General features: G+C 49.8%; 1 protein-coding gene across 1 annotated transcript in view; it reads left to right on the plus strand.

Annotated features, from left to right (window-relative positions):
- The first annotated feature begins 357 nt into the window (after window positions 1–357).
- Window positions 358–26,520, plus strand: part of Sim2 (SIM bHLH transcription factor 2) — a 41,202-nt gene continuing 15,039 nt past the window's right edge. The window contains exons 1-6 of the mRNA XM_021185166.3: window positions 358–1,129; window positions 9,406–9,488; window positions 12,237–12,326; window positions 19,607–19,715; window positions 21,403–21,488; window positions 24,335–24,534. Of these exons, the coding sequence (XP_021040825.1) occupies window positions 955–1,129; window positions 9,406–9,488; window positions 12,237–12,326; window positions 19,607–19,715; window positions 21,403–21,488; window positions 24,335–24,534 (743 nt within the window). The 5' untranslated portion in view covers window positions 358–954. The remainder of the gene's footprint in view (window positions 1,130–9,405; window positions 9,489–12,236; window positions 12,327–19,606; window positions 19,716–21,402; window positions 21,489–24,334; window positions 24,535–26,520) is intronic.

The raw sequence follows: 26,520 nt of genomic DNA on the forward strand, positions 1-26,520 counted from the left end.
GGGCACTTGGCCAGCTGTTAGCGCCGCCTTTTCTGGGCTGCGCCCGCGGGTGACCTGCCCGGAGCCTCCGTGGAAACCAGCACTGCAGCCCTCCCTCCTTCCTCGATCCCAGGCCCTGACACTCAACCTCGGAGCGGGTAGGCGCGACGCTTCTCGTGCACTTACCCCGGCTTACCTTACCCCGGGAGCGCGCCGGTCTCTCGTGGGGACAGTCCCTGGAGGTGGCGACGCGGAGGCGCGCCGGAGACTCACGGGCCGCGGCGGGGGTCGGAGGCGAGGCTCACCGCCCCCACCACGGCCCCTCCCCTCCCCCCTCCCGCGGTCCCGCGCAGCCCAGTCTCCGCCCGAAGGCGGGTCCGCCATAAACAAACGCAGCTCGGTCACACGTGGACCGCGGAGCAGCTGCGCCCCGCCACCGATCGCGGGCTCCGGACGCCCGGACTAAGGAAGCCGGAACTGCCGGGGAGGGCAGGAAAGCGCACCGAGCTCAGGCTCGGCTCTGGCCACTGCCACCTCGCTCCGCTCCCGCCCCATGGCTCCGCGGCGGCCGCCGCCGCTGCCGCCCTTGCCTTCCGAGGGCCCTCGCGGCAGCGGGTGCAAGCCCTCCTTTAAGGGCTAAACAGGGTCGGCGCCTGCTCGCCCGCCAACCACAGCCCCAGGAAGGTCGAGGCGGGAGATACTGGAGACCAGAAGGAAGAGCGAGCTGGAATCAGGTCCAGCCTCCAGCCTCAGGCAGAGAGGGGGGCTGCGAAGCTGGTTTGCGACGGTCTCAGGGCTGGCGCCCTGCAGAAGACGTTGGGTGCTCCAGGCCGGTCCCCCGCACCTGACCGAGCCCGGCACCCCCGACTCACCTAATCCCTGGCGTCCCTGTCCCCATTCCGGCTGCCGCAGCCCAAGCGGGACTCCGCGGGCCTGGAGCGCAGCGAGGTCTAATATGCCCAGAGCGGAGGCGCGATGAAGGAGAAGTCCAAAAATGCGGCCAAAACCAGGAGGGAGAAGGAAAATGGCGAGTTTTACGAGCTGGCCAAGCTGCTCCCGCTGCCTTCGGCCATCACCTCGCAGCTGGACAAAGCGTCCATCATCCGACTCACCACCAGCTACCTGAAGATGCGCGCAGTCTTCCCGGAAGGTGAGGCTGCAGGTGGGCGTCCGAGGCGCGGGGGAGCTGAGCGGCGGGCTGCAGAAAGGAGGTTTCCGTGCGCGGAGAAGCCTGCGCGGCCTCCTGGCTACCGTGGCCGCGTCTGGGGAGGCCGCGCCGGGGCTTCGGCCCAGGCCTAAGCTAAGGCTGAGGGACAAGCTGCGCAGGGCCAGGCGATCCAATCACCTATAAGCTCCGGGCAGAGTCGGGAAAACCAAGCGTTATCCCTGGGTTGGTGTTTGCCAAGCTGACGGGGCAGGCTAGTTCGTTCCTGTTGTTCTTTCCCTGCCCTCTTCTCCTCTCCTCTCACTGGCTTCTCTTTCTTTTCTTCCTTCCATACCAGTCCTAGTCTTTCTTTTTCTCTCTCTCTTTCTCTCTTTCTTTCTTTCTTTCTTTCTTTCTTTCTTTCTTTCTTTCTTTCTTTCTCTCTCTCTCTCTCTCTCTCTCTCTCTCTCTCTCTCTCTCTCTCTTTCTCTCTTCTTCTTCTTCTTCTTCTTCTTCTTCTTCTTCTTCTTCTTCTTCTTCTTCTTCTTCTTCTTCTCCTCCCGCTCTTTCTCCATTATAATTTTTTCCTTTCTCCTTATTTCTCTCTCGCCTCTGCTTTTGCTCCCTCCTACCCCATTTCTCTCATTTTCTGCTGGTGGACAAGGACTCACTGCTCTATCCTCTCGGAGCGGCTGGATGCACAGCAAGGCCCGCGCACCGCAGGCCGACGCTGAGGCTGAGTTTGTGAGCAGATTCGAGTGAGAGACTCATATATCGTTTTCCCTAACTCGCCTCCCTTTGCTCTGGGAAACGATGATATGGACAGGAGGACAAGAAACTGGATAAGCTCGGACACTGCGGTTAAGAGAAAAGGGATTATTTCAATAGTGGCGGGTGGGCCTGAGTGTAACATTTCAGGATTTAAAAGCGCTACAGCGGGCAATTGTCACCGGGCCGCAGCTCTCTTGTGGACGCCGGTTTGTAGGAAATAGCGGCCTGCTGGGTGGACACGCTCCAGCGGGTGATGGGCGGCTGGGTCAGGCAACGCAGTCAATCAGGTCTGGGGTCTGAGGCTGGAGCTGGGGCTGAGGGATTCTGACATTGTCAGAAAGCACCGGGTTCCGAGGCCTGTTGTCTCCAGCACCTCCAGGCTTTAGGGCTGGTAGTGCAGAGCAGGCCTCTTGGAAAGCCAGCGCCGCGGAAGGAAGACAGAGATTTGGAGAGTCGTTGCTCTGGTGGCGACAGGTGTCCCTCGGCCACAGGGCTTCTCCACCAGTGCTGTTGCGCTGGGTCAGTAAGCCCCCTCTGCGGCTGCCTCCCACGGCCTGTGTTTACTTTGTCTGAGTCTTAGCTGAATTTTCCTCCACCACAGTGGTGAAGCTCCGCTGTCTGGTCCGCGGGTGCCAGCCTCCAGTCCCGGAGGGGCCGAGAGTAAGCGCCGGCGAACTTAGAGCACCGGGGAGCTGAGTAGCCAGAGGCCGTGGCTCGGTCTCTGCCCCCCAGGCCCACTTCGGGAGGGCCCTGCTCCAGCACCCTGCGGTCCTAAAGCATACCCAGCTGGGCCCAAGGAAAGTTCCTCGGGATTTCTCCCCCTGTGCTGAAAGTTCTTGGTCCCGGCTCCCTGCTGTCAGGACCCCTGAGTCTGAGAAGGAGAGGTGATTTGCTGCTGTCTGAAGTTTCCGTGGAAGGTTAAAATATGGAATTGGGTTTTATAACAGCAGCAACTTTTCGTTGGTTTCTTTTCCACCGGGAAGAGTGGTGTTAGCCGATGTTCTGCAAGGAGCCTTCCTATCCGCTTGCTACAAAATAGGCTTCGAGATCAGGCCTCCTGCCTTGAGGAGGTTTTAAAACCCTCCTGGGTTTTAAAAATAAAAATTATCAGAAGAGTAAACGGTATGTTGTCAGTTATTTCAAACAAACCAGAGATTAACTGGCGGGGGAGGACTGCGGGTAAAGGACTAAGTAAGCTAGTCTTGTTTGGGAGCTAGCCAGCAAACACTACTAAGCCCCAGGACACTGCTGTGTATAGCACAGTAGCCATTTAAATAAGCTCTCAGTCTGGTGCGTATAAGAAGGCACTTGGCTGCGTGGTTCTTGCGGGAATGGGCCTTCTGTGGGCACTGCCCTGAGCAAGCGTCCCCAGTGCATTGCTCAGACGCTGCCCAATTGGGAGGTGGGGGAGGGCACCTCTGCTTCATAGAAGGTGACTCTAAAGCTTGATACTCCTTGAAGGGGTCAGCCTGGTACCATTTAGCTCTAGAAATGGCTCCGAAATTGTGAGGCCAGCAAAAGGAAGGAGGCAATGCCTTAACTCCCTTCCTAGCAATGCTGTCACAGGAATGCAGTCGGAGAAAGGGTAGCCTAGGGTGTAAGGAACTCACTGCTCACTCACTCTGCGTGGTGGCACCCGTTCCTGTGCTGTCTGGGGCAGTCTTTGTCTTTGGAAGTAGCTCTGTTATGCAAAATAATGTACTCCCTTCTCCAGAGGTGTTCTTCTTGTAATTGATTTAACCTGTTTGGGGGAAACCAGGGTCAGGGTCAGCTGAGGACTGCTGCTTTGAAGTCAAACCAAAACCATGGCTCTCAGGGTCTTAGTGGCCAGTACTGGATACCGGCAGGATCCTTTTAGATCAGTTCTTCCACACAAGTCGAAAAGATTCTGAGCAAGAATCTACCCGCTAAATACAATTTTTGCCTTGAGCAAGGGTGTTTACTGGGTAAGGAAGAATCTAGAAGAGCAGCGTGGGACTTTGGAAGTGGGAAGAATGAATGCCTCAGAGCAGTGGGGTCTCTGTGCCGCCACCTTTAATGCAGTTCCTCATGCTGTGGTGAACCCCAACCATGAAATTATTTTCATTGCTACTTCATAACTGTAATTTTGATACTGCTATGAATCGTGACCCACAAGTGAAGAACCGCTGGGCTACCGCTGCCGCAGTGGAACCCTTCCTAGCTGGGAAATGTGAAGCCAAAGGCGGACAAGCCAACCAACCATTCAGCTTATGCTGTAACTGCGTGGCAGGCGGTAACGGTATGGTATGGCAGGCAATGATGAATGCCTATACTCCAGCAGTACAGAGACCAGGAGAAAGAGAAACTGGAAAGGGTCAGGCAGCGAGGTGTCCTGCAGCTTGGGGAATACCTCCAGTTATTTCTGGGGGCTTGAAGACAATTCTGCCTTCTGTAAAACAGGCTCGTTGAGTACTCAGTATTTGCACAGCATTGTTGTGGATGCAGGTGAGAAAAAAGCCAAGGAATCTTGCAACGGAAAGGGAACACCACTTTGTTGTTGTGCGCAGAAACACCTGAATAGCAAGGGTAGAGGGGCAACTGTCTGGTGTCTAAAGACCTCTCCTTTCTATCTCTGTTTTCTTTCCAGTGCTAAACTAATATGGGGTGGAGGGGGCATCTCATCAAGGCTGGCTTTGTAACAAGGGCTAGAGATAGGGAAGAGCAGGGCTCACGTCAGTGGGGTAAACAGAGCTGCGGCATAGCCTGAGTTGTCTTAGGTCATGTGCTCCGGCTTCTGGAGGAGATTTTCAATATGGGGCAGATAGAGGTGGCTGATTTCTGGGAGCCAGAGTCATCCCTGCTGTAGAGTCCACCAATCCACCTCCTCCAAGAGAGACCCAATGAGCTTCCCCTTAGTAAGCATTCTTCCTCTGGACCCTGGCAGGAGAGACTGGCCCAAGGCTAGCTCAGGATCAGGAGTCTCCATTCCTGCCTTCTTTTCATGTGGGAAGGGGAGAGGCATAGGTGCCTATCCCAATGTACTTAAGAGAAAGCAACACACACACACACACACACACACACACACACACACACACACACACACAGAGGGGGGGGGAGGTGATGTTCAAAGTCTGAATTTTACCAAAACCAAATTCTTTGGATTTTAAATTCAGTTGCACATACACACCCTCACCTCTGTCAAAATACCCACAGGCAATGGACTTAGGTCATGCTTTCTCAAAATGATTTGATTTCAATCAAGTCTTTGGCGAGGACACTCTTGCCCTATGCCTATGCGCACACACCCATCTGTCTTTACAACCATTTCTTTATTCCCACTTTGAGGCCTGAAGCTCCCAGGTCAGTCCAGCCATGGTCTGCTATGCAGCCCCTGGCTTTGGAGCAGGAGAGACAGTCTGGCACTGCAGACTGGGAATGCAGCTCACAGAAAGAGAGCTTCCCCTATGGACTCTGGGCTCTGCCAGGTAGCTTTCTTCTGGGCACTACTGGTGGGTACCACACTTAAACTAGGGCTAAGTATTTATTCAGCCTTGGAGGTTGCTATCTCAGGGGTCTTTGGCCCTGGGGTCAGAGTGTGCACACTCTTGCCTGTGGTGGGACACCCAAAGCTCAAAGCCAACCCCTTACTTGTCCCAGCAACCCAGGAGGAGGTCTTCCTACTCATCACCCACCATCAGCATCTCTTGACCTGCTGATTTGAAATGGGCGTGGGTGCCAGGAAAGGGCTTTTCAGAGACCTGGGAGAGAGCAGAAAGACTCTAAGGTAGGGACACTGGAGCACTGGAGAGGAAGGACTAGCTGTGGTCTCTCCAGGGGAACAAGCCAGAGGGCCAGAGCTCAAGCCTCACCATTATAACCCTGAGGAGGCTATAGCCCTTTTGGCCACCAAGCCCTAAGGATTCTGCGGGCACCGTACGTGTGTGTGTGTGTGTGTGTGTGTGTGTCTGTGTGTGTGTGTGTGTGTGTGTGTGTGTGTGAGAGAGAGAGAGAGAGAGAGAGAGAGAGAGAGAGAGAGAGAGAGAACAGATCCATGTGGGTAGATACTGTGGGGGTGCTGGCTCCTGTAGCAGACCTGTGTGAAGAAAATCAAGCAGCCAGCTCCTCACCCCCACCTGTTCTGAAAGGCTTGGTTTGCAATCTGGACAGTCTCAGTGGCCTGGAACCAGCTTGAAGCTGCCTTCTCCAGGAACATGGCCTCTTTCCCCGCTCTACAAGACTGCTATTTGGGGAAGGGGAGGACCAGGGACATTAGATGCAGTAATGGCTTAGAAGCTCTCCCCCTGGTGCTGCCCACCTTGGTTCTCCCTAACTTAGTCCCAAGAAGATGAGGTTTAAAGTTGAGCAGATTAGAGGTCTTGGGATGGCCTGAAGGCCAAGATTTATGAGATGCCAGGGATGAGGTAGGAGGGTTGTGTGTGTTGGGGGGGGGGCAGGAGAACAGATCTCTGATGTAGAAAGAAGGCCCCCTAACTGGGTTTTATACTCTCTTCTGTCTTTGGCAGGGTGGGGGCCAGACAGTCCCCTCCATAGAAGGAGGGAGGTGTTAATTCCATTAAATTTCTCAAGGCCTTTTTGGGGAGTCTCTATGTCACCACTTTTTAGACGCCCAGTGAGAGAGGGTGGGTGTGGAGCCCCACAGTGTTCACCAGTGCCCAGGCCTTAATTTGATCAGGACCTATCTCCTCTTCCTGGTCACAATGAGTCTTCTTGTTGGTACAGCGGTGTGTGCAAACCCAGGGTCCTTGCATCTGAGTTGCAAGTGGGCAGCCAGCCTCTGAAAGTCTGTTCTAAATGTCTTGTTTTGTAGTTCAGTGCTTGTGTTTTATGGTTTGCATCTGGAGGTACCCCCAAGAACCTGGCTGAGACCCTCATTCTTGCTCATGAGTCCTTTGTTGACCAACTGACCAAAGGGCCAAGAGAGGAGGGACCATCTTTAGCTTCTTGATGTTGGTGGTCTGCTAAGCTTTAGCTGAAGGGCAGGCAATATGGAGACAAGTGCTGACCCCAGGATGTCAGAAGAAGCCACTAGAAATGGGCACCTGGACTTGGCTCCCTCCCCAGCGGTCTCAGAAATTTCTCCCTAGGGTTTTTCCATGCAACCTGGTCTTCTACCTGGGGGCTCCTGGCTTCTCCAGGAGAGGACAGCAGTTGGGGAACCCAATCTTAAGACTGAGAAACTGCAGGTGAGGGTGGGAGGTTCCCTCCCAGGAGAGGAGCAGGTTTAGGGTACAGTGAAATGGACCGCCATTAACTATGAACCCTGGAGGCACCCTCACTTTTCAAATAAATACATAAATCCCTTGGTTAGGTCTAAATAAGGGCCATTTACCTGGTGCCTCAGTTTTCAGTGGTATACTATCATTTTCCAGGACTGGGATTCTTCTTTTCATGACAAACCTTCCTTATTCCACCCCTAAGTACAACCCAAAGTATACTTTTACGGGCTGAGTGAAAATACCTCTCCCACAGCGGTTCCTAATGGATCCGCTGGCAGAGCCATTACCCGGGATGAGGTGACTGGGGCTGGGGCGGGGGGGGGGGGATTGTCCCGTGCAGCTCAGCCACCTCCTGCCAGATTCAAAAGGGGCACGTTTTCAAGAAGTTACAGGAAAAGAATAGTGAGGTACAAAAACATCCGGGTATTTGAATTATACCGAAAAGAGTCCTATGCGCCATGGGCTCCGCTGTTGTGGAGTCAAGACATCCAGGGGTTTTCCAGGAAGTGGACAGAGGCTTCTGTGGGGGAGATCACTCTGAAATGGGAAGAGTCCCCAAAGACTCTGGGAAAAGTCAGTAACGTTGAGGAGAAAGAGAAGCAACTTTCATAGTCAGGGATGGCTCTCTGGCCAGAGGACCACCCAAACCCAGGCAGGCCGGGGAGATGGGAGGGGACAGTCGCCAGGGGACACATCTGTCCATTTTCAGAAACTAAGTTTCCTGGATCCTTACTAAATTCGTTCTTCTCTGTGAACCTCTGGAGGTTGTATACCTCCATTCTTCCAGTGGCTGTTTCGATGGGGATAAAGATCGGATACCCCAGCTTTCCTCTCCACAAAACAAAGTAACTAGCCTGAAGCAAATGGTGCTCTGGGGGGATTAGTGTGCGATGCTTGGAGGGGAGGGGATACAAAACCACCCTTGCTCACAGGCGGAGGCAGAGGGGCCAGGGAGAATGAGCTACGACTTTGCCTGGCACTGGAGGAATTGTGTAAATAGCCACTTCTCTCTGGGAGCAGAAATTAGAGGTCACCCCTTTTTCAGTTCTCAGGAAGCCTGGACTGTACTTCAGGAGGATCAGAGGCCACACGTCAGCAGCGACTCTTAAGGAACCCACTTAAACCTGTCCATATTGAGGGGTTTTGTAGTCACAAGGTTTGCTAAGGCTGGCCAGGGTGTGTGCTTAGAGTGTCCAGCCTTATCCAGATGCCCCTGGCCTGTGGTCCCACACGGGCAAGTAGAGATTTGACCTTGCTTGCAGTTCCCCAGAGGACCGACTGGGCAAGAGCGTTTCCGGTATGGGGCGAAGGCTCGAGCTCAGAGCTCCGCCTTCGAAGAGAGCAGAGGAAAGCCTCTACCTGCCCTTAGCAGCCGACCGTGGGGCGTGGGGAGAGGGAGACTCGGGAAGGGCCTGGCTCTCTTTTCCTACGTGCACTCTGGGGTAGAAGGGAGATGGTGGGAAGCCTCAGCTCTTAAAGGATCCCCTGTAGGTGGAGGGGATGGGGAGAACAGGCAAGTGCCCAGAAAAGCCAACCAAGTGAACTTGGAACCCTGGGATTGAAAAGGACCCGGTTCCGGGAGAAACTGTAAGCTCCCAGAAGACAGGGTCACAGGACCTGATGATTATCTTTGCGGGCTGCGCTCGATGGGAGTGGGAAGAGGGCGGCAGCGCAGATCCTCGGGGGAGTATTTACGGGTCAAATCGATACCCCGTTTGGCTTCCAGGATGGCCAATTTTAAAGCAGATAAGATTACGTTGTGGCATTTCAAATAAAACAGCAATTTCAGAAGCATGAACACGTGAGCGACCCTCAGGAGCAATGGGCCCGACTGGGCTTGGGATGCACGGGGGATGGGAACCCCAGAATTGTGGGCCCGAAGGAAGTTTGTCTTCGGGTTGTTGTTGGTGGTGGTGATGGTGGTGTGTGCGTGTGTGTGTGTGTGCGTGTGTGTGTGTGTGTGTGTGTGTGTGTGTGTGTGTTTGCCGTGTACGTGTGTGAGTGTGTGTATTCTTTTTTTTGAGATGGGATGTCTCTGTGGCCCTGGTTATCTGAACTCACTCTTGGACCCACCTGGCCTCAAACTCAGAGAATCTGACTTTGTCTCCCCCCACTTTAGTGCTAGGATTAAAGGCATGCTATACCTCCTCAGCTGTGGGCATTCAGGTTTACGCAGGGGGACAGGGAGTGCGGGTAGAGGTCGGAGCTGAGGGCGCACAGGCTCGGGGTGGGTGGATTTCCACATGCCTGGCCTGGAGCCCTTGCTTCGATAGGTGCTGCAATTAAATTATTTGCCTTATTCTCTTGTCCCAGGTCTAGGAGACGCGTGGGGACAGCCGAGCAGGACAGGGCCTCTGGACAGCGTGGCCAAAGAGCTGGGATCCCATTTGCTGCAGGTAGAACCACGAGATAACTGTGAGAAGGGTTCCCCTGCGGCGCCTCCACGCCGCAGAGGTGGGGGGGGGGGACCGGGAACCGGAGCGCAGGGATCTGGGAGTGCCTCTGGTCCGAAAAGACCAGGACCCAGGCATGAATCTTAAAAATCCAGATTGTAGTGTCATGCCAGCGCTATCCACCGCCTGTACCCCTCCAGTACCAGTGTTTAATCAAAGACACACGACGCCCAGAGCGGGGCTAAGTCCTTGGCACTTTTGCTTCGCTCGGTGACAGACCTAGACGGGTCACCGTCGGGGAGACAGAGCTGAATTGATGGCCATCCGGCTTGCAAGCAGAGAGCTCCGGCTCTCTAGCTTTGCGGGGAGGGGGGTAGGGGAGGGGAGTTGAGGTAGCCGAAGCAGAATCCTCGCCTGTCCTTGCTCCTCAACCCCACCCTACCATCGCTTCTTTTCAAAACTTTTCCACCTCGCTGCACGCCCCAGCGCTTCCCATTTTATTCTGAGAGGGAAATTGAAGACAAGGAAGTTGTAAATAACATCCACGAGGTCGCAGCCAGAATTGGTCCAGTTCTGTGACCCATATCAATAACTCAAATACGGGGTGTTCTCAGGCATTGGGTTTCCCCAGCCTCTATCACTATGTCGACTTCAGGGTTGCGGTTGTAGCTGGGCAGCTCTGGAGCCCGCGGCCACTTCCACATCAGCCCCTGGGGTAGCTGAGGACAGCGCCTCCTCCCTCCCATCTCAAATGCTGGCCTCAGAATCCTGTCAAGGGTGCGATTCAGTCCCCGCACTCCTGTCATTTGTCTCTGCCACCAAAAAATGCCCACTGGTGGCTATTTTGCATTTCCTTCCTCTATTTTGTGTTTTTAAAAAGTTCGCGGAAAGCCCTAATGGCTTAGGTGGGAGAGTCAGCGACCAGCAAACAACAACAAATCCCCCAGATCTTTGAACAGCTTTGCCACAAACCCAGGGTATAGCCTTTAAACTACACATCCTGGGTGGGGGTGGGGTGGGGTGGGAGGGCGGCATTTGAAGCCTTAGCGAACTTTGTAGCAGACTTGGAGAGTGGTAGCCACGAGCCTGCGCACTCCACGGTCGCAGCCAGGAGCCGGCTGTTTTTTCCGTATTTCAACCCCCTTCATATAGTGACATTCATGTCAGGGAGAAACCCGGTGGGTAGTGTGAATGCCCTAGATGTCTTCGAAGTCGGTAATTCCTTAGTTGGTGACACTCCACACTTCCTTTGAGAACAGATTTTTGTTTGTTTGTTTGTTTGTTTGTTTAAGCTACTGCTGGCAACTTTCAATTTTTAATCGTAACTTTTAAAATTTCCACTCATTTCCTTAGATACAGTGAGAGATCCACTTGTTATTTCTTAAACGAACTTCGAGCCCAGCATTCAGATTAAAACGCCAGAAATTGATTTTTATTTTTCATATTTGAAATGTCACCGATTCCATTAGGAAAAATACAACATGGCTGAGTTGAAAACGGAGAAAGGTTTTTAAAAGAGATTTTTTTTTTTTAACCCATAGTGTAAGGAAGGTAGTGACAGGTTAGAAGGCAAAGGATTTGGGTAGCAAACTTCGATTCAGCGGAAGGTTAAGGATATCTTTACATTTTATTTTTCCTTCACTTTTTTGACCATTCCATGCCTTTAAGGGAGTGGGTTTTTTTTTTTTTCTTTTAAGAAACCCAACAGTAACCTGGTTTCAATTACATGCTGTAAAAATAGTATTCATAGCCAGAAATTAATTTGGGATATTTTTATGGGTGTACAATTGAATGCTGTATGAAGCTTTTAGCAACTTTATTGTCCCCCTCCCTTTAAAGTTCCTGATCTTAAAATATGGATGAGTAAATACAGTATTAGGTTTTTCTTCTCAAAAATATTTAGTCTTTTTTTTTTTTCCCCCTTGATGGTGCGGTTGTTATTCTCTTTCTTGTCTGGATTGCTTTTTACAATCTCACGTTATCTCTGGAAGGGCTAGCCAGCTTAGACAGAAATCAGAATTTCATTGGGTTCGTTTGCATTTTTCAGAAGTCGATAGTCTTTTCCTCTTGACGTTGGCAAAGGTCATTTGATCCCTTTCAAAGTCTAAATGCTTGACTCTAGACACGGTCTGGTAGAATAATCGGACATTTTGTTTTATTTCCTCGGGAATGGCAATGGTAGGAATTTATTATTCTAACGGTACTTAGGGGTAACTAGAAAACCGTGGCAAATAAAGGGTTGGTCCTAGTGGTATAAGCCACTGCCAGTTCCCACATTAAGTGGCCTGTGGAGCGGTAGGTGCTCCCCTAAGAACCATAGAATGCCAGATTCGGATTCGTTCTAAGTGCTAAATAGGGCCAAACAATAAAGCCACGGCTGGGCTGCGTTCAAGCTGAGTGGGTTAGGACTTCCCCAATGCTTTGCGTGGTCTCTGTACTCTGGATGTGAGATTGTTTTAAAAGTGCGTTGAAAGCGTTTGAGAGCCTGGCTTGGGGATCAGGCTCTGAGCATTGTTACCTGCAATCCTTAGGGCCCTGGACTTTTAGTCTCTCCTGTAACAAATATGCACACATAAAGTTTTGTCTCAGGGCCCCAGGCAGGCTAAGCAAACACCCTCCCCCAAAGCACTTACCCCCCACCCCCAGCCCTTCTCATTTTAATGGACTCCTCCAGTCCAGAGTCTTCTGGTTGCTGGATTCACTGCGAGATGTCTAACTGCAGTCTCTCACACTGCTTCTTTCTCTTTACAGACTCTAGATGGATTTGTGTTCGTGGTGGCCTCTGATGGCAAAATCATGTATATATCTGAGACCGCTTCTGTCCATTTAGGCTTGTCCCAGGTAGGTACTGTCTAATTCCACGGACCATTGAAATATTAAATGTTAACAGTCTTGATGGCGTCGCCCAACCTGTTTGCGCATGCTTTTATGAACGAGGATAATGTACACTCGTGAAGCCCCCTCTGTGGGCTTCCCTCGACTTACATTTCTACTTTCTTTTTTCCTTTGAGGTTATTGTCAGTATGTCTCAGCTGTGGTCAGCTCTGTTCCAAGATCACTTTTTACAGTCTTTTAAAAATCAGATTTCCTGATCTGTCATTTAGTAATGTCAGGTGGTACCAAAAAGAGCTTTCCTAAGGGGGACCTTTCTATCCGTGTTCACTGTCTGCCTGTGGTACCCGACATTGCTGTGGATCAAGAGGCAAGCGCTCTTTCAACCTGGGTTTTGTGTAGCACGTGCCCTGGCAGGTTAAAAGGGCAGGGTGGGCTCATGGGCTGTTCCCGTGTAATTCAGGGTCATTTTTCCTGAGCCCCCCCCCCCCAATTCGGTGGTTGCTTCAGTAAGCATTTTACATTCTGTGACAGAACGTCATAAAATCCAGCTCACTACTGTTTGCAAGGTCCTGATTTCTTCAGAACTTTTCCAGAGTGCCATTTCTTAGAAGAAGAGCTGAGCTCAGTTTGTCTGTCCCCAGAGGGTTTGCTAGGGGGCTAAAGGCACATCTGGCCAGGGAGAGGCTGAAAGGTCACTCCTATTCACTCCACCCGTGGCTCGTGGTCACAAGGCACATCGAAAACCCTTGTTCTCTGAAGGATTTCAAGTGTGTTTAATGTGTCTGAGGACTCCACCCCTCACTGCCTCTTTTGCCCCACGTCCCTATGACCTTTCCCACATTCCTGCCTCTCTTGTTTTCTTTTGTGATCCACTGGGTTTAACTGGGGGCTTCTGTGTGACTGCTGGCCTGAAGCTACTCACTGGAGCCTAGCGGACTCGCCACTCACCAGGGAGTAGACAGGCAAAGGCAAGGACTGTCTGTGATCAGTAACCAATAGCAGGGCACCGGGGAGGGGTGGGGCCTCCAAGCCCCTCCCTCACCCGTGCCTGTAGTCCAGCCTGGCTATAGGTTGATGGGCCTGTTCCATGCAGATCCAGCACAAAGGCATTTTATAGCGGCAAACACAGCTACTATGAGCTCTGGATTGCAGTTGTGCATCATCCAGAAGATGGGTTCACAGACTTTCTTCATCTTCTGCCTCTTTCACGGTGCTCCGGGCCCTTAGAGGAGGTGGTGGAAGTGTCCCGGTTTAGAACTGGAAACTCAATGTTACTTCTTCTCTTGAGCTGCCATGAGTCTGCACAGTCTCAGCCACCACCCTCCCAGTGCAAAGTGATGTTCTCCGACTAAGTCGGAGAGGAACATGTGTTTGTTTATGTTTTTGTTTTTTTCCAGACAGGGTTTATCTATATAGCCCTGGCTGTCCTGAAACTCACTTTGTAGACCAGGCTGGCCTCGAACTCAGAAATCCTCCTGCCTCTGCCTCCCAAGTGCTGGGATTAAAGGCATGCGCCACCACTGCCGGGCCACAGTTTTTACATAGGTAGGAACTAAATGTTGTTCTACATTATGAATGGTCAGTGTGGCCGATGGTGGAAGATACTGGAATTAGCGATATAAACATGGAGAGACTGCTCTGAGAGACACCCTAGGACTCTGAGCTGCAAGCTTCTTCCTGTAGTTAAGCAAAAATGAGGCTTCTCACTTCCCAATTTCCCTCCCTCCCTCTCTTCCTCCACTCCCCTCCCCTCCCCTTCCCCTCTTCCTCCTCCTCTCTTCTTTCTTAAAATAAGATCAGCTCTTCTGAATACAATTCACTGAGGCTTAGCTCTTGTACCTACTTGACTCATAGGATTGACACACTTGTAAGACTGGAAATACTGTTGACAACGTGAGATTTACTAGTCTACAGGGCTGGGAGCAGAGCTCAGACTTAGAGCAGTAAATGCACTAGTCCTCAAAACAGGAAAGAGAAAGGGAGGGGAGGCAGGGAGGGAGGGAGGAAGAGAGGGTGTAGGAGAGGGAGAGGGAGGCTGTACCTATAACCACGTTTCCATGGTTATAGTTCTATGAATTTCTAGATCATCATATGCAGAAAGCCAGGGCCCTTTAGCTGTACCCAGACTGGTTTATCGTAACTCTTGACTTGATCTGTGCACAAATGACCTTGATCAGGTGATTTTTCGCCTCCATTTGTGATCCGCAAAAACCACCGCAACAGCATTATAAATGTTCCAAAACACTTCATGCACTTTTAGGTTGATCAATCAGCAACGTTTAAAGTATTAAAGTCCCTATTGTTGGATATTCAACTTAGATCTGAGCTTCCTAGCAGTCAAAACAAATCAATTTTACAGTTTTCACTGTCTAGTTAAACAGGCATTTCATGTCCCGGAACCATAGTTTAAATAATAAAGTAAGGCCTCCAACTCTCTCTCAAGGCATGGATTGAACAGCCACCTTGTACCTTATTAGCATCTGAACCCACGCTAGAGCCTTGGGTGGATACCTGCTGGGACTTGCAGGTTATTTGGAATGTGGTGGCTCACCCTAGGTCCTGGGGGAAGCCTAGGATACCCACTGCTTCCAGTAGATGACTTGGTCCACCAGGCAGCGCCTCCTGGTCATTTTTCCTCTTTCCATGTGAGAAATAGGGTGGATTGACTATGAACACTCTAATTAAGAACGACCAAATCATGGGCTAGGTGACAGATCTGAGCCCTGCTCCTGATTAACTCCGCTGAAGAAAAGCTAGGCAACCTCACGAGCTGTGTATCACGTTTCCTTTTGATCAGGCCCAGAAATAAAACTTGGTAGCATCACTTTTGAAAGGGGAGAGGGACCACATGCTACTATGTTGCAAGAAGGCTGTTAGGAGGAATACCTTTTGATTCTGCATCCCCTGAAGAAAGATGGATTAAATAGAGTGAAGCTAAACCAACTGTGTAGAACAACTGGTTTCTTCCTGATTTCTAAGTGAGGCTGTGAGCCCCAGTCAGCAATGTTTAAAACACAGTAACTCTGCTGCTGCTGCAGCCTCTGCTACTGGGGATCTCCTTGCTGATGTCTGGGGATCCCTGGTGAGCTGTTTAAATAAGCAACAACAAAATTTTTTCCCCAAACCCATCTCTTCTCATGATTAACGCCCCAGAGGGGAGGGAAAGCCAGGCAGATCTGCACTGTATAGAACGAGAAGTATTGCATGGGATTCCAAGCCAACTACTCTTTAAAAACATGTTTTGCCTGCTGGGCCGTAGTGAGACATACCTTTAATCCCAGCACTCAGACAAAGGCTGGAGAATCTCTAAGTTCTGGGCCAGCCTGGGCCAAGACAGCCAGAGCTACACTGAGAAACCCTGTCTTATAAAAACCAAAACAACAACAACCATGTTCTGCATCCTGGAAGTTATTTCTGTAAGTAGCAACTGTGAGGTCAATATGACAAACATTCATGTTATTAAATTTATTTACAGTTGGTTCTTAAACAAGATCATTAGAGATAAAAGTGCTGGGGGTGGGGGTGTAGCTCAGTGTTAGGCATGAGGCCTTGAGTTTGATCCCTGGAACAGCAAAATACAATGAAGTAGCGGTAGTAAACTTAGTGCTTTCTGATGAGTGACAGCCAGAGTCTTTCATAGGTTCTAGTTTCATGGTGCCATTCTGTGCTCATAGAGAGTCCAGGTCACACTCAGTGATGTCATCAGTAGATGATGCTCCTGTGGAGTCCAGGTCACACTCAGTGATGTCATCAGTAGATGGTGCTCCTTCCTGTGGAGTCCAGGTCATACTCAGCTGTAGAGGGCCATGGGGAGCACTCAAAGCCACAGTTGTGTGAACGTTCACAGCAAGGGATTGTCCCATGGGAATGGTCTATTTGAGGTAAAAATAATTCTCCATGTGTAGTAAGTCCATCTTCATTTAAAGACCACTATTACATTTTAAAAATAAATGCTGGAATAACAAATCTATTTCTCAGGGATGAATTTGTTCTCTTACTTTGCTTTCCAATTAGCAAACAAATGTGATCGCTACTGTCAAATTCTGGTTTAAAAATAACAATGAAGGGAAAATAGAGCTCTCTGTACATTTTTAGTATCCATATGGTTTAAATCTAACAAAGTTATGTTCCACAATGTCTAGGTAACCAATACTCATTTTCAAAGACGTGAACACATACGTGAAATAGCTGTTTATGGGACACATAAAGAAAAATGGAATATTTGAGAAGGATGCCAGAGACTGGCTAACAAAAATAGCAGCCATGCTGTTCAGGGGCTTGAGACGGAATTCTTTCACTTGGGGAATAAAAGGCACTGACTTATGTTTGTTTACATAGCTTGAACCCTGAATCCCAAACCATCTTAATTTAAAATGCTTCATCTGCTACACTCAGCAAAATGCCCATGCACGTTTCTCAGCAGCCAAGTGACTCTGCCTTTCCACACAGACCCTTTATCATCACATTTATCATATCAGCTTTCTGGGCAGGAAGAAACTATTCAGCAAGGCATTAAAAAGCTCTTAGCGGGAACGCCATTCCTTTTGTGGTCAGCAGGATTTTACAGACATTAAAACAGCTCATTGAAGTGCTGTTTTAATAAGGCTGAGATATGAGACCTGGGGAGTTTTGTTAAAACAAATAGGTATCTTTAGAGTTACATATATTTTGGGGACTGGGGTAAACATAGCTGTATTTCTTTCAGCATTTAAAAGAATGGACACATATATAAATACAGGAAACACCACGTCAGCCATAATTTTGAGTTAAGATCTGCACTGTTATATATTACTCCTTTTTTTTTTTTCTATGAAGACATTTCCGTTGTTTAAAGGTTATTGGGGTTCCTAGACAATCCCATTCATTTTACGATGGACCCCAGAGCTCAAAAGCACCAAGTCCTTCCTTCACAAATCTTGGATTGCCTTGTACTCCCACCTGTCACGAGAACAGAAGCTTTGAAACCAGACAGAGCAGTTTACTTAAAGGGCAGGCTGGGTCTTCAGCAGAGTCTCTGAAGATGCTTGTCTGTAGAGACATCACTTGAGTACTGGTTTTTTGTTTTTTGTTTTTCCCCCAAACAGAACTTCAACCAAGATTAAATGGTCACTTCATTCAGAAAAAAAAAAAAGCAAGGGAGAATAATTAGACAATATAAAATCCATTCCACTTCTGGTTTGTTTTTAAATAAGTTGTTGGAATTAGGGGTTAGGTAGAAGTGGATGGGGCAGGGGCAGGTGGATGGATGGGAGTGATGGACAGGTGTGTGTGTGTGTGTGTGTGTGTGTGTGTGTGTGAAGGGAGTTGGTGGAGGGAAGGAAGCAAAATCAGAAGGAGTTAGTGTTTTGACTGTTGGCTTGGACCTTCCCATCACTTGCACAGTGACAGCCCCCACCCCACCCCCAGACACCTTCAAAGAAAGGCGATGTCCCGGGTCTCAAACAGCTGGCTTCAAGGCTTATTCAAACTTTTTAGGGATTAACAAGAATGTTATTTTTAAAAAACCGATTAATTTTTATTCTCTAATTTTTAATAACATCTCCTGGCCAGGGGAGATGAGTGGTGAGGCTGCTTGTCCAAGACAGAACCCATATGATGGAAGGAGAGAGTCAAATCCAACAAGATGTCCTCTGGCCTCCCTCCACACGTATGTGCCTGCCCCCAGCACAGGCATGAAACACACTCACACACAAATGCACAAATAACAGAGAACCAACCGTAACTCCAATGTGGTTTTGAATCAGGCACTGTATTTTCACAGAGGCAAGTCTGCCCTGGGGATGGCTGTGAAGCCTCAGGTTTAGAGCGTGAGGGTTAAGTAGGTAGCAGGGAGGTCCCCCCTGTCCTCCTCTCCCCATTTGTGTAATATTGGAAGGAAAGATTCCAGGAATAATGAAGAAAATAGAATGGTGGATGCTGTCTGTGAGGTAAGGCTTAGAAACAAAAGGGAACGTGGCCCTCACATCCTGACAGACTGGAGAGCTGGCTAAGGAGGACAGGGAGACAGAGTGGCCTCTCCTTTGCTTCTTGACCTTGGGGCTGAACGCTAACAAACCTGTGGGTCCAGGGAACATGTCACTAGGCTGCTTCCTGAGGTGGCACAGTCAGAGCCCTGGACAGCTGATCCTGTGACCCACAGTACTCAGTGCCAGGTGTGTTCTCAGGACCACTCCCAGCATCTGAAGCCAGGGACAGCACCAGCCACACAGCCTCTCTGTTGTCTTGGTTTACCCTCTGCCTGGGCTGAGAGGTCTTCAGATCCACCTAAGGTTCTTGCCGTCCGAGGGCACTTGGTGAATGTGCTGAGTTTCTCCCTACTGACTGGGCTTTGAGGCCCACTGGTTCTGATGGAGTTAATGCCACCATTCCTGGGGCCCCCTAAGTAATACTAGGTATGCTGACTCAACTCTTTGGATTGTAGTTCTAAAAATAAGACCCACCTCTACTGCATAGGAGTCTACTCCAGGGCCTGTCCAGCATGGCTGTTGCCGAGGGCCTGAATGCTAATACCCTGTGGGGTGTGTCTGGGATGTCTGAATGTTGAGATAGCAACCCCAGGAAGCCACTGTGGCTTCATGTTGCCTAAGCCCCACTCCTCTTCAGGTCACAGGTCATGCAGAGGGACCCAGCCATACCCTGGGTGTGTCCACAGAGGAAGCATAGGCAGCTTGGACCAGGAAGGTCAGAGACTTATTATTCATGGCAACACCAGGAAGCTCTGGCTGTGCCTGGGGCATGGTTCAGTGCTGACACAGAAGGGCTTTTGTCTGAGTGGCACCAGAGTCTTCCTCTGTGGTTCTCAGCTGGTCAGCCTCTGAGTGGACATGGCTTTCCACGGGGTACAGAACACTCAAGGGCAGCTGGTGTCCAGCAGGTCATTCACCTTACTTGGCATGTAAGTGACAGTGGGACAGAGGCAGCTTTTAGTGTTTTGAGATATTCCCTGTCTGAAGGACATTGTTCAAGCCTCTAACCATGGGTGCCGCCTCCACCCTTCAGTTTGTCAACTGTCCTGTGTACCTTGTCCACTTAGCACCCTCTGGAAGCCCAAGCCTGTGCCCTTGGCTTTTTCAGGGGTGAGGATTAGGGACACGGTTCAGAGCCCTGCAAAGAGAAGCTCGTTTCCACCTTTGCATTTGGCCAAGGTGTGAGCTGCAAGGAGAGACCAGAGTCCTGTCCCCATGTGACGTGAGTCTGTGGAGGACAGACACCTGGTCTGTCTTCTCTCCCCTTGTCCCCACTGTGGAGAGACCTATGACATGTCTGATCCTTCCATTCCCTGGCAGGTGGAGCTCACAGGCAACAGTATTTATGAATACATACATCCTTCTGACCATGACGAGATGACAGCCGTACTTACAGCCCACCCACCGCTCCACCATCACCTGCTCCAAGGTTCGTCCTCCACGGCACAGGAAACCAGAATGAAACAGGGTCATGCTCGTACTCTAAGGAGAGGGTTTGCTTCGGCTCCCTAAACCTGCCAGTGTAGGTTTGGGTCAGATTAACAGCTGCTATACTTGTGCCTCAGGGCTGTTTGCTTGCGCTGGTGTAAGCAAGCCTGGGGCTTTGTGCTTACAGGCTGAGTGTTCATTTCTTGTCTCCCACCTTCCTCTGTGTTTTCAGTGGGCAGTTATGGAGTCCCTACTATGTGCCACAAACTGCTCAGCATTGGGTCACAGGCTGTTCCCCTCACATGCTCCTGGTTCAAAATTCCAGCACAGCCTGTTGTGAGCCTAGGCCCACCTGCTTCTTCTGAGGACAGAACCAGGAGCTGGGGAACGTTAGATACCAGGGGGAAATTATATCCATGTAATTTTGCATTTCATTTGCACGTGACTGGAGGCTTTCTGACCATGCTGCAATCATTAGAACCTTGGCTTTCTTGCCACAGACATTACAGATACTTAAAAAGATGTATGCAGTGGATACTTGGAAACTTTCTGAGTGATGAGGCCCATGACCGAATCTTTTTGTTTTGTTTTGTTTTGTTTTTTTTTTTTGTTTTTCGAGACAGGGTTTCTCTGTATTCTCTGTATAGCCCTGACTGTCCTGGAACTCACTCTGTAGACCAGGCTGGCCTCGAACTCAGAAATTTGCCTGCCTCTGCCTCCCAAGTGCTGGGATTAAAGGCGTGCGCCACCACGCCCGGCCCGTGACCGAATCTTAACCGAATCTTAATTTAACATAGTAAATAGGCAGGTACTTATATTCATATTGCTATGTTTAAAGTCTTTGATAATTCTGTACCCACACAGCTGGTTTCTTTTTGAAATCTATTTTTTGCATGTGGAAGTATTCTGAGCAGGGACTTTAGGTTGTGTGCCATGGCACAGATTGTTTTAAAAGCCTGGGCATCACACACACACCTCCTTAAATTACAGTCATGATGAGTGCTAGGAAGACACAGTGTATTCTGGAGGCCCCAGCGTCTCAATGCTCCCTGGCAGTCCCATGAGGGATGCTGACTAGTGGGTCTCCTTACCTGGGGCTACAGTTAATGGTGTGGCCAAAACTTCGTTGTGTGAGGGATGGAAAAGGCCAGAAGATGGCTCAGCAGGTAAAGGCTGAGCCCTGGTGAGAAAGAAGGGTGTTCCAAAATGACAATCATCTTACCAGCTATGGTGTTCCAGAATCTACCATGTAGCTGCCAAGAGGTAAATGTGTCTTTCTCCATCTGCCAGGGACAGGGGCTAAGTTGTGCCTGGCATTTGGTATCTGCTGCCTTAAAGGATTTTAGATGTTTCTGGGCCTTTTGAAGAGTCACCTTGGCACCCATTTCCTCTGTGGCCTGAGAAAGGGTCCGTCAGGCTGACCCATTGGTTTCCAAGGTTCTTGCTACGGTCGTAGTTCAGGCTGCTTTTCCTCAAAGTCTCGGAAACTGTACCAGGATGATCACGGTCTCTTACTGTTTCCTTTTAGACTTTGGTTGTTGGCAGGGCTCTCTGGGTCAGGGTCTGGGTGTGTGTGAGGAGGCATCTGGCTGCTGCTGTATCTGCCCAGGGGATTTGTGGGTGCAAGGTTGGAGTCTGTCGGGGATGCAAGCAGGACAGTTGCTATCTAACGGCACCTCTGCTTTCAGAGTACGAGATAGAGCGGTCTTTCTTTCTTCGAATGAAGTGCGTCTTGGCAAAAAGAAACGCAGGCCTGACATGCAGTGGATACAAGGTACACGGGACTCCTAGTGGAGACAGGAGAGGGTGGCAGGGGCCTTCACTGTGTGTATTATACTCTGCTTCACACTTGAGGCAGGAGAGAGGATGGGGGAAGCCACCATGTCACCTCTGCCAGGACAGAAGTCTTGAGCGAGGCTCAGGGTGGATTATGAGCCCAAAGACCTGGCACTGTACACAGATGTTCCAGGCTGGTTGGATTTCATCATATAAGACCAGGATTGCCATGGCTTAGCATAGATTTTCATCCCCTCATCTACGAGTTCCACTTTGCACGTCACTGATCGGCTCCACTGGACCAGCTGCCCCTGTGTTTGTTGAGCACCCTGGGCAGGGTCGGAGAGTAGCAATGAGCAGTTGATCCACAGAGACCTAACTACCAGAATGCTGAAGAGAATCTGGTATGGAAGATGGTGTTTCACGATAACCACCGAGGCCTCCCAGGTGCCAGGCTCTGACCTCTCTGTGGTACTTACACCCATCTGGCCACCCTGGCCTTCTGAAGGGAGTGACGCTGGCCTTACTTCATCCTCAAGCATGGGAGGGAAAGGGAGAAGGGACGGCATGCCAAGCTAAGTGGCACAGCTGAGACCTTGACCTAGCCCTGGTTGAATTTCCCTGCCAGCTATGGCCACTTGCTGAGGTCACTTAGCAAGCTAAGAGAAGATCAGCTACATGACCAGTTGGTAATAGTCGGCCTCAGTGTTAGAGACGGGAGATTCCAGGGGAGAATCTGCCAGGGATCCCTGAAGGAGTCTCTTGTGCTGTTTTTCTTTGGGGTGAAGGGATGAAGGGAAGTGGAAGGGGGTGAGGAGGCTGGAGGGTTCGGGAAGGGGGTGGAGCTGGAGGCAGCTGAGCTGGCAGCCTTTTCCACTTGCCCCTTGGAAAAGGAGGATGGGTTTGGGGGGTGCTATGAGGTCTTTGTGTTTTCAGTTCTCCTTTTGGAACACACCTCTCTGCCCTGCCTCTCTTTAGAGGCTTGCTTTCTCAGCTGGTGAGATCTCTTTCTTTGACCTTGACCCTAATCCCACTCCTGACTTTTGTGTTCCATGGTTACTTTTTGTATACCTTGAATTAAACCTAGTGCCTGGGCCTCAGTAGGCAAACGCTCTAACCCAGCTCTCCCACATCTCCCGCTTTTACACCTTGATGGATACACATTAATTTTCCTGAAGTTGGGAAGCCTCCTTGAGTCAGGGCGGGAAGCCCTTAGCTCGGCCTGCACCCACCAACCTGTTCCTCAAGAGGTCCCTGTATTTTACGAGTTTCTGCCTGCCACTCGTCCAGCTGTAAACACGTACATCATACATTGCCTGTTTGTCTTGTCCTTGCCTGTCCCATCAGGAAGGTGGGAGAACATGCTGGACTGGAAGGACTTCAAGATTTTTTCCAGCTCGAAACACTGTAAATTTGTGAATCCCGTAGAAAGAATCTTTGAAAAGAGAATCTGTGCGGGCTGTGGGTGTAGCTCAGCTGTAGAGAGCTTGTGCTTGGCAGGCAGAAGCCCTAGGTTTGGTCCCCAGCACGCCATTGGGTGTGGTAGCCCTAATACCTGTAACCCCAACATAAGGGGGATGGAGGGAGAAGGATAAATTCAAGGTTAAACTCCACTATGTTGTGAGTTTAAGCTAGCTTAGGCTATGTGAGACCTGGCATGGGTGTGTGTGTGTGTGTGTGTATGTGTGTGTGTGTGTGTGAATAGAGACAGAGAGACAGAGACAGAGAAGGACAGAGACAGAGAGAGACACAGAGAGGCAGAGACAGAGATAGAGAGAAAGACAAACACAGAGAGACAGAAAGACAGAGACACAGACAAAGGGAAACAGAGACACACAATGCGAAACACAGAGAGAAACAATGATAGAGAGAGAGAGACAGAGAGACAGAGACAGAGAGCTAGGGTTCAGTTGATCACTGTTGTAACAGCCATGGTCCTTGCAGGATTTCAAGTGTTTAAATGGCAACCACAGGTGGAACCCGTGTTTAACCACCGGTGGAAAGTGATTCGGATGCCTCCAGGTGCCTCATTCGCCCTGGGAACTGTGCAGTCTCTCCAGGGTGGTCTTTAGCTCTCTAACTACTGCCTTATTGTTGACTTATTGTTGAATAAAACTTGAATTATAAACAAATTAAAGGTGAACACATTAGCCTGGGGAGTCAGCTCAGTTGGTAAAGTCCTTGCCAGGTAATCGTGAGGACCCGAGTCTGGATGCCTAGCACTGGCCAGAAAATTTAAATAAAGATTTCACTTAGAGTGTTCTTAATTCCCTGGAGTGGTGAGTGTATTGGGTGATAGAAATGTCAGGTTCAATCCTGTTAGAAGTTGGAAAACATTTTAATTCCGGCAAGTGCTCATAGAAAGGCAGCCAGTTCCCTAGTGCTCTTGTGTTCTCTAGTCAAACTTAGCCAGGAGTCACATTCAAGTCCACTGTGTGTTAGTGAGCGTGGGGCAGCCCACCGTGCGTTAGTGTGTTCGTGAGCCTGGGCACCAGCTGTGCATCTGATTTCATAAGAAACAGTTAGGATTTTTGTTGTTGTTGTTGGCTTATGTTTTGGTTTTCCTTGACAGGGTTTCTCTGTAGCCCTGGTTATCCTGGAACTCACTCTGTAGAACAGGTTGATCTTGAACTCAGAGATCCACCTGCCTTTACCTCCCAATGCTAGGATTAAAGGCATGTGCCACTACCACCTGGATGCAAATCAGGCTTTTATAGGCATGTTGACCATACATCTCAACAGGAACTTGGGTGAAGGATGGTCTTCAAAAACAAATGAACAAACAAAGCCAAAACTGTTAAGGCAGAGCGGTGGTGCCCCCTGAGCCCGTGTCTTCCTTCCCAGGTCATTCACTGCAGCGGCTACCTAAAGATCAGGCAGTACATGTTGGACATGTCCCTGTACGACTCCTGTTACCAGATCGTGGGGCTGGTGGCCGTAGGCCAGTCGCTTCCGCCCAGCGCCATCACGGAGATCAAGCTCCACAGCAACATGTTCATGTTCAGGGCCAGCCTCGACCTGAAGCTCATATTCCTGGACTCCAGGTGAGTCTGCCCCCGGCTGTCACCATTGCTGTGACTGCCCAGGAAGCCCCAGTGCTGGTAACTGGTCGCAGATGAGCAAGGAAGTTAGTCATGAGGGAAAGAATTCATGACAGACTTAAGATGCAGGAACTTGTTTTAATGAATTGAATTGCCTAATGTTTGGATTGTAAGCTTGTGATGCGCACTCACCGTACAACATAAGAGGGCTCTCTCTCCCTCCCTTCCTTTTTCTCCTCTTGTCTTCCCCTCTTCCTCTCCCTTTCTTTTTCTTTTCTTTCTTCCTTCCTTCCTTTCTTTCTTTCTTTCTTTCTTTTTGTTTTTGTTTTTGGGGGTTTTTGTTTTGTTTTTTGGTTTTTTTTTGGTTTTTTTCGAGACAGGGTTTCTCTGTGCAGCCCTGGCTGTCCTGGAACTCACTCTGTAGACCAGGCTGGCCTCGAACTCAGAAATCCTGCCTCTGCCTCCCAAGTGCTGGGATTAAAGGCATGCGCCACCACTGCCCGGCTCTTCCCTTTCTTTTGAGACAAGGTCTCCCATAGCCCAGGCTGACCTCAAACTCACGTCCTCCCTGAGGATGACCTAGATCCTCCGCCTCTTCCTCTGGAGCTCAAGGACAGGCATGTGCTTCACATTTTGGTTTCCCTTTGTCTTCTCTGAAAGCTGTAACTCGAATCCTCGCTCATCTCTCCACCACACTGGTAGGACTTTGAAATAAGTGATATTCCATTCTGAACAGCGTATGACGCTCCTACCTCTGTGATAGCCACCATTAGTCAATGGTGAAAGCAGACAGCTCCCCTTCCATGTGGGGAGGCGTGACCAGAGTGTGTGGATACCTGGTGCCTAGGCTGGGGAAGGGAAGGGAAATGAGCTGGAGCAACCTCTGATCTTACCCAGAGAGCTTCAGGTCTCAAGTGTTAAATGGTTTTGTTTTTTGTTTGTTTTGATTGTTGTTTTGTTGTTGTTGTTGCCATGGCTGTCTTGGAACTTGCTCTGTAGACCAGGCTGGCCTAGAACTCTGATCTAGAACAGAGATCTGCCTGCCCCTGCCTCTCGAGTGCTGGAATTAAAGGCATGTGCCATTGCAACTGGCCTCAAAAGTTTACTATTTGACAGCCAGTAGTTATATTTTTACGGGACATCTGAGATGACTTGATTGTGGTGAGCTCCACATTTTGGAATGATCCAGTCTCCACAGATCCTTTTTTTTTTTTTTTTAAGATTTATTTATTTATGTGAGTACACTGTAGCTGTCTTCAGACACACCAGAAGAGAGGGCATTAGATCCGACTACAGATGGTTGTGAGCCACCATGTGGTTGCTGGGATTTGAACCCAGGACCTCTAGGAGAGCAGTCAGTGCTCTTAGCCGCTGAGCCATCTCTCCAGCCCCGTTTCCACAGATCTTGAAGCCTCACCTGGTGTTACCCTCTTCCATTGTCCTTGTGTAGAAGCTGTCATCTGTGCCCACCACTCGATATCCTGAAAGTCTTCAGGAAGATGAAAAGTAGCCAACAGATGTGAAGCAGCTGAGAGCTCAAAGTCTCATAGACTCACTAGGCCAGGTTACCACTTGGCTTGTGGGTTCCTTGGCTGCACAGGCCAAGGTCCTTCTAGGAACTCCAGGACTCAAGCAATCCTCCTGCCTCAACCTTATGAGATGGTGAGATATAGGCATATGCGGTTACTCTGGGCTGCTGATTTTTTTTTTCGTTCTAAGTTTTTCAAGTTAATAGAAAATAGTGTAAAGACTCACATCTATAATTATACCACTTTTGAGGCTGAGGCAGGAGGATTACAATGAGTTCCAGGCTAACCTGAAGCAGATTCAAAGCCAGCTTGGGCTACAGAGCAAGACTGACTCAAGTAAACCAACTCAAACAAAACAAACAACTTATGAAGAAAGGTAAACTAAAGCATTTAAATATCTCACAACATTGACTACTCCACCCATGTATTGGCTCTTTATTGAAAAGAAACAAACCCGTCT

This window comes from Mus caroli, unplaced genomic scaffold (assembly GCF_978045245.1).
Source record: "Mus caroli unplaced genomic scaffold, Mus_caroli_1 scaffold_17, whole genome shotgun sequence".
NCBI classification, from domain to species: Eukaryota; Metazoa; Chordata; class Mammalia; order Rodentia; family Muridae; genus Mus; species Mus caroli.